General features: G+C 66.7%; 1 protein-coding gene across 1 annotated transcript; it reads left to right on the top strand.

Moving 5' to 3' along the window:
• Window positions 1-1,213: 1,213 nt before the first annotated feature.
• On the top strand, window positions 1,214-3,660 carry EMIHUDRAFT_247923 (hypothetical protein; the record flags this gene model as incomplete). Its single annotated transcript, XM_005763845.1, has 7 exons — window positions 1,214-1,676; window positions 1,802-2,198; window positions 2,285-2,357; window positions 2,607-2,629; window positions 2,702-2,812; window positions 3,204-3,241; window positions 3,371-3,660. The coding sequence occupies 7 exons, from the start codon at window positions 1,214-1,216 to the stop codon at window positions 3,658-3,660; spliced, it is 1,395 nt and encodes a 464-aa protein (XP_005763902.1).
• Between the last annotated feature and the right edge of the window lie 4,151 nt (window positions 3,661-7,811).

Below are 7,811 nucleotides of genomic sequence, written 5' to 3'. Positions count from 1 at the left end.
CTCGCACACGGGACCGCAGGCGCTGCAGCTTCTCGCTGCCGGAGCGGACGCCTCCTACTCGCGCGACGGCGTGACATGCTACGAGATCGCAGTTGCTGCCGCTGCCGCAGACGACGCCTCGCCCGGCTCGGCTCTGTGCGCTCGCCCTCCCGCCCCGCCGGCCCCACCCCGCCCCGGTGGATCGCCGCCGCCGCGTCACGCCACGCCGGCCCGACTCGTCCCGCCTCGTGAGCCGCTGTCGGCCTGCGCCAGGTGCGCGGAGCTGCTGTCGCACAACGGCGGCGTGCCCCTCGCCGAGCTGCCGCCGCTGCCCTCGGAGATGCCAGACGAGGCTGGGCCGCCGAGCGGCGGCGAGGGGCCGCTTTCGCCGCGCTCCCCCCCCGCCGACGCAGCCGCGACGGTCGCCGCCGCCGCAACGGCGGTCGTCGGAGAGGTTGCGGCGGTGAGCGTCGAGCTCTCACAAGACGTCAAGGCGGCGGTGGGGGTGGTTGGCGAGGCGGCCGTGCAGTCGGCGCGCACCCTCGGGCTGGGCGCTTTCGCCTCCTCGATCAGCGACGTCGCCTCCTCCCTTGGGGGCACCATCGGCGAGATCATCGCAGAGGCGCCGGCAGAGCAGCGCTCGCCCACCCCGCCGTCCGCCTCGCGGCATCCGCCACAGCGCAAGGAGCCGATCCCCGAAACCTCGCTGCCGCCCAAGACACCGCCGCCGCCAGAGGCGCCTGCGGCTCCTGCCGTGGCGGCTCCGTCGCTGGCGGCGTGCACGGCGAGTCCCTCGGCGACGGCGACGGCGGCTGAGACGGCGGGACCTGTGGCGGCGGCGGCTCCCGAAATGGCAGCGGCGGCTCCCGCTGTGGCGGCTCCCGCTACGGCGACGCCCGCGGTTGCGGTCCCCGCGGTCGCGGCGCCCGCGGATGCGGCGCCCGCGGTTTCGGCCCCCGCGCGGGATGCGGGGCCCGCGATTGCGGCGGCGGCGCCTGCGGAGGAGCCGCTGATAGACTTCTGAAGCACCCGAGGGCGCGCAGTGGCGCACCGTGCTCTTCATGTGGTCCGGTTGCGTCGTTTTTCTGGTGTGTTCTCACGATATCACGTAGACCGTAGTCCTCGTGGTGTGTTCGTTGGAAAGGCGAAAGGGCGAAATTTCCCGTACTTCGATCTTGCGTGAGTTGCGACGTTCGTTCGTTCGCACGCGCCGCAGAGAGAGCGCGTTGCCGCTATGATGAAGCAGCCGGCAGCACCAGCGCCTGACACAGCCAATCTCAAAGCGGCTGCCATCACCTCCGTGACGATGCTCTTCTACGCCTCTAACGACATGACCTGCAAGATGGTGATGGCGCGGCTTCCCGTGCCAGAGACGCTGGCGTTTCGAAATGGCCTAACGGTACTTGGGACCGCTGCAATTGCAGGGCCGTCAGCACTCCGGGAGATTGCAACGCTATCAAGGCGGGACGCCAAGGCGCTCCTCGCACGCACCAGTTGCGACATCACTCTCACCACTTGCTTTTTGATCTCGCTGGCCGAGCTACCTTTGGCGAATGCGGCAGCCGTCCTGCAGATTGTACCTCTTATAATCGTACTCGGCGGCGCGGTCTTTTTTGGAGAGCGCGTTGGACCTGTTGATTGGCTCCTCTCCATTATCGGGTTTATCGGCGCGCTCATCATTATCCGGCCAGGCGCGCGTGTGCAGGACACGGCGAGACCACCAAGACCTCGGCTGAACCCCGGCCTCCTCATCCACGGCCTCGGTAGCCGCGGCGCCTCGGAAACTTCCCTAATTTGAGCCCCGGCCTCGCGTCGCGCCCAGGTTGCGAGGGCTTCAACGCCTTTTCTCTCTGGCTCGTCGCCGCGGCCTTTGCTGGCGCTCTGAGAGATCTGCTCTCGCGCACCTTATCTGATGCACTAGCCCCGAGCACTGTTGCGCTCTCCTCGTCGACGGGTGTCCTCCTTTGGAGCCTCGGCTGGCTGGCCTTGACCTCGCAGGCCTACGTCAGGCCCTCGGCGTTTGAGGTTTGGCTCCTCGTTGCGACAGCCGGCAGCCTGCTCACCGCCAACGTGCTGGCGGTCGTCATGATGCGCAGCGGGAACGCTGCTTTTGGCGCGCCATTTCGATACACGCTCCTCCTCTGGGCGACGTTGCTGCAGGCAGCGTTTTTCGGCGCTTGGCCTGATAGCCTGACATGCATCGGAGGCGGCGTCATCTTGTGCGCTGGCCTCGCTGCACTGCACCGCGAGGGACGGCGCCGCACCGTCCGCGCAGCCCCGAAGAACAGCACGCATGTGGCCCCAGCGCCGACGCGCGCGAAGTTGTCCGAGCGGCTGCTGGAGTTGGAGGCGTGAGTGTTATCGCCGCGCACAAACTTGTGCGTTTTCCGTTTCGTCAGTACTACGTTACGCGGGCTGCCAATAGGATTAGGAAGATCGTGTTCGTACTCTGAACTCTCGCTCTCTGATTCAATGTCCGTGATTCTCCAGTCTCTGTACGGAGACTGCAGACTGAGGCCTCTTTTGTAGGGAAGAATTTTGACACCCGTCAAGACGCCTGCTGGGGGCACGGCTTCGCGACGAAGCCGTCTCTGCTCCCCCAGCAGGCACACACACAAGACAGATAGGAGGAGAAAGGGGACGGTGGTGGGTTCGACGAGGAGAGAGAGAAGGTACTGGCGACGCGCACTGACTGACGTCAGCTCTGCCTCTGAAGTGCCAGGAGCTTACTTGTCGCCAACCAGATTTCGATCTCGTCGCCAGACTCCGATTTATCTTTGTCAGGCCGCGTGACGCTCGCCGCTCGCGTCCGCCCAACTGACTTGGACGCGCGGTCGAGGGCACCCCACCGTTCTTGGGGCGCGCTGGCGCTCACCAGCGATCGTCCGTTCGAGCTTTGAGGCTGTCGCTCCGAGAAAGCTCGTCTCGCACAGCTGAGAAGCGGTATATATCTTTGAGGTTTGAATGAGTCGTCTCTCCATGTGCAGAGCACTGTCACTGAGCACGAGACTCTCCAGGACTCCACCGCACACCCGCACACACGGTTCTTGCTTCTTGGCCGCCGACGTTTTTTTGCCCCCGGCGGTCGTTTACACCACACCGAGGGAGTACCCTAGAAGTGAGAGAGATCAGGGGAAGCCACCATGGGGGACAGGCACCAAGGCACTAACTTCATCACTCATTCGCCCCGCGCGATCTAGCAAGCCCTGGTCGAGGGGTCTTAGGATCGGCGGCCAGCTTCCCACATACGGCTTTATGGCAGGTTTGAGGACACGGGCTGGCCAAGGGGGAGAGAATGGAGGGGGGAGAATATGCGTGCCCGTTTTTCTTCTAAAGCATTTTTTTACACAACTCCGTACTCGTTTTACGCGTGACCACCGCCCTCCCTCAGCGCTCATGCTGCTCAAGGGCCTTGCGTTCACTATCTATCTCACGCCAGCCCACTCCCGGCTCGCATCTGCCAGCTTCGCGAGCGCGCGGCGGTGGTCCCTCTCGAGGGTCCGCATTGCAGCAGCGGACGAGGCCGCTGGCAGGACAGCCGCGAGGTGGGCGACGAGCCGCGGCGGCGGCTCGGCGCGCAAGTGCCGCAACGCGCCGCACAGCTCGGCGAGGGCCGCCGCGTCGGCAGCGCCCAACGGCGCCGAGCGCTCGCCCGGTAAGCGGACGGTTGCAACCGCCTAAAGGGGGGGGGGGCGGGGGGGTGCCTGCGTGAGAGGCTGCCTGCGTGTGGCGGCCGCCATGCCCCCCCCCTCCCCCCCGGCAAACAGAGGGCGGGCCAGAGGGTCAAGCGAGTCCCCCGTCCAAGGAGCGCGCCTGCAGCAGCGACCGCTGGGCGGCACCTCGCTCGCAAGCCGCCGCGAGAGGCAGCCGACTGAGCGCCCGGAGCGCCACGCCAAGCTGCACCGCCGTCAGCTTGGGCGCGAACCTACAGCGAACGGCACCGCCGCCCTCTGGACGGCGCCGGCATGGGGTGCGGGATGGCGGGGGGGGCGATGCGCACTCGGCGAGGCGGGAAGCGAGCATCGGCGTGGCGGGCGGCCGGTCCCACCTATGGGCGAGTCGTGGACGTGTTGTGGACGTGTTGCGGACAGCGCGGCTGGCTGATCCCGCACCGGAGCTGCTTATTCTTAATTAATTATTAATTAATCCCGCACCGGAGCTGCGCGAGTGCGGCGAGGAGGACTATTTATTACTATTATTATTATATTATGAATGATTAATTATTCATTAATCCCGCACCGGAGCTGCGCGAGTGCGGCGAGGAGGACGAGCGAGTCGGCGACGCGCAGGAAAGAGAGCTTCTCCGCAGCCTCGTCGCTGATCTGCTCGAGCGCGACGGGCAGCCAGAGCTCGGCGGCGGCGAGCGCGGCGCTGAACTCGGCGAGCGCGCGCCCGTTCATGTCCGGGAGCAGGTCGGGCAGTCGGTCCGCCTGCGGGGCAGAGTGCCGCTGGATGTCGCAAGAGCTGTGTCGGGGCCCTGTCTCGGACGGGTCGAGAGGCGGGCGGCGTGGCTTGCTCGCCGAGGCGCGCAGCAGCCGCTCGTCCGACACGCCGAGCGAGGCGAGCGAGGAGAGCAGCGACGGCAGCTCCACCGGCCCAAAGTCGGCGAGCTTTGCCGCCGCCGTGTCGACGACGCCGCCTGTCGCGGGAGAGAGCTCGACAGTGAAACCGCCGACGAATCACTCGTTAGTCGTCGACGAGAGAGCTCGACGGTGACGCGTCGACGGGTGGCCGCCGCGCCGTGCGAGGTGTGGGCAGAGGCCAACCGGCCGGCTGCGCCCTCGACGCGAGTCCGCCCATCTGGCGCTCCCATCTAGCGCAGACCGAGCAGCCGGCGCGGCGCGAGCCCGAGCCCGAGCAGGCCGCCGCACAGGTTGGCGAGGTCGATCGGGTGCAGCCCGCGCACGTCCGCCTCGGCGCGCTCGAGCAGCGGCCGCGCGAGCGCCTCGTCGCGCCACCGCAGCCGGCCGAGCGAGTACACGCCCGAGACCACGTCGCGCAGCGCGAACGTCTCTGCGCGGCGGGCGCTGTGCGAGCACAGCTCGCCGAGGAGCGTCGCGTCGCGCAGCTGGAGGTACGCCGCGGCCTGCAGCGCGTTGGAGAGCTGCCGCGCGTTGAGCTGCGGCAGCGAGGCGAGCACGTCCGAGCGCAGCGCGCCGAAGCGCGGGTCGCGCGCCACCCGCGCCTCGCCGGCGAGGTGCGCCGGCATGCGCGTGAGCTGGCCGAGCGCGTAGAAGGCGGCGACGGTGTCCGCCGGCTTGAGCACCGGCCGCTTGGCCTCGTAGGCGCCGAGCACCTCGTCGGTGCTCTTCAGCTGGCTGAACTTCGGCGGAGCGCTGAGGGACTCGAGCCGCAGCTGCGTCGCTCTCTCCGCCCGCAGGATGCGCCGCTGCAGCTGCTCCTCGCGCCTCAGATCGGTGGCGGAGAACTGCGGCCGCTGCGGCAGGATGGCCATGGCGCGTCGCGGCGGCAACCATCGAGCGATGGAGGCGACGAGCTGGCGGGGCGGCAGCATCATTTCCGATTTGGGCGTTGGTTTTCTCTCGTCGTACGTAGGGGACAGTTAATAACGCGCGGGCCCTCAGCGGAGCTGGGAAGAGGACCGCCGCAAGCGGCGTGGCGTGGAGCGGTTGTGCATCGCTCCGGGGGCCCCTCTGCGCCGGGGAGGCGTTGTTGGAGGCTAGGACGCAAGCGTCCGTCGCCCTTTTTCAAACTCGGGGCCCACTCCGCTACGCTCCGACCCGAATTTGGAGGGCCTGAAAAGTTTAAGGTGTTGCTGCGCAAAAGGGTGGGGAGCGCAGGCGCGGGCGCGCAGTGGAAGCACGCTAGCCATACATATTCAAGCAGAGAAGCTGACGGTCGGGGTCGTGACGGCTCGAGGGTGCGCACACTATTGCGCGCTCAAGCCGGTCCAGCCGTTCACGCATGGGCAAGTCGTCCGTCGTGTACGACGACCGTGGGAGGGGGCGGCCTTCTTCCCGCCACCGGTTCCTCGCTGCAATGATCGCTGCCTCAAGCGGACGCGATCTGCCGGATGCGTCGACCGCAATTCCCGGAATCTCGGCCCGCACCACACGCGGCAACACAACTTCCCCATGCCGCAGGTAGACCTCGTACACCATCCGCCGAAGCCGAGCGGCCGGACTCTCCACCGGAATTTGTTGGCGTGCTGTCGCCGCGTCATCCGGCGGCTCCTCCTCTATGAGACGTCCGGGAGCACGCCCTGCCGTCGCTCTCGACGAGCGCCGCACACCTGCGCGGACAGTGGGCAGACGTTTCCGCCTTGTGTCCTCGTGTGCCCGGAGAGCCTCGAGCCGGCGCGCACCGGTGGCAGCGCAGGATGAGGCGGCAGCAGTGGAGGGTTGGGGCGCATTTGAAGGCGCTGGCCCCGACGCGCCATTGCCTGGGTCGGGGTGGTTCCTCACCCCTCTCGTTTCTTCAATCAAGCGGGAAGAGTCTGAGCAAGGGAGGCGGATGGGGCTGGCTGCGTCACCCTGGAGCATGAAAGGTTCCTACGGTAAGGCTACTCGGGTACGCAGCACCTTGGCTTGGCCCCCGAGCGGGGAGGCGGTCGACGACGCGCAGCATGGCGGTGAGCGCAGCCTGACGACGCGTCTTGATGGACGGATCCTTCAACCGACTGACCAATGTCCTCCATCCCTCGATCAGCGGCTTCGTCACCAACATGCGCTCGAGAGGCGGAGCAGCCTCGATGCGATCCAGTTCGGTAGCTATCTTGTCGCGCAGCGCATCGTCAAAAGGAAGCTTGTTGCAGGCGTCGCGCGCCTCCCCGAGGTCACGCAGGAAGCTCTCCATATGTGTTGCAATAGACCCCCGCGTTTGGTGGTTGTTGCAGTGCTCCCGTAAAAGTCTTGGCACCAGCTGAAGGCTTGCACGGCGGCACATCGCCGGATTCGTGCACGGTATTCGGATTTTGGCTATTTGTTCGTGTGGGGGTATATCGCAGATTTGTCAATGGTACCGCGTCTGCGACGCGGGCGCCTTGCGAGCAGAGCCCTTAGGACACCCTTTATATCTTGCGCGGTCATAATTTCCCTTCCAAAAAACGAGTGTGGAGTGAGCCCGTGCAGCCGTGCTCACGAATTCTCTGAACCCAGTCTTGCGACTGTCACTGTGCTATTTCGGGCCGGGGTTGTGCTTTTGTGTGAAATACACATTATTGAAGCGACGAACCCGCAGGCCGGCCGGAAGAAATACTGGCGGAGAAATAAGAAATGCACCGAAGTTTCGCTGCCTTCCAACTTCTGTGGCCGCCTGGTCGCATCCGTCTCGTGCAGCGAGCCACCTGTGCTTGGCAGCCTCCTCGCGCTCCGCCCGCCCCCACGTCGGCGCCTGCATCCGCGCGAGCCACGCCGCCTTGGCCTCCTCTACCCTCTCGTCGATCGCCCTCTCGTCGATCGCCGCATGTCGCTCGACGCCCTCCCTCCCGAGTGCAGCGAGTGCGTCGCCCTGACGCTGCGCGAGCCCCGATCCATCCTCAGCCTCACCGCGTCATGCCGCACACTGTACGACGCCCTCCGCTCCTCGCGGCTCCTCTGGCGCACGCTCTGCCTCGAGCTGCTCGGGGCGCCGCTCGTCGACCTGCACCTCACCGCGTGGGGCTGCTCCGGCGCGGACCCGCGCTTCTTTCGACGCCTCTACCGCGCCGCCTCCCGCGGCGACGAGTTTGTGTATGCCAACAAGCTCCGCTCCGAGATGATCGGCGACTCCGAGCAGCTGGAGGCGGCTCTGGTCCGCACCGGGCACACGTCCACCGGCGCCGGAGGCTTCGTGGCGCTCGTCGGCGGCTGGCGACCCGACTGCTCGGAGCC

This window comes from Emiliania huxleyi, assembly GCF_000372725.1.
Source record: "Emiliania huxleyi CCMP1516 unplaced genomic scaffold EMIHUscaffold_616, whole genome shotgun sequence".
NCBI classification, from domain to species: Eukaryota; Haptophyta; order Isochrysidales; family Noelaerhabdaceae; genus Emiliania; species Emiliania huxleyi.
This window is presented reverse-complemented; position numbering and strand designations above follow the sequence as displayed.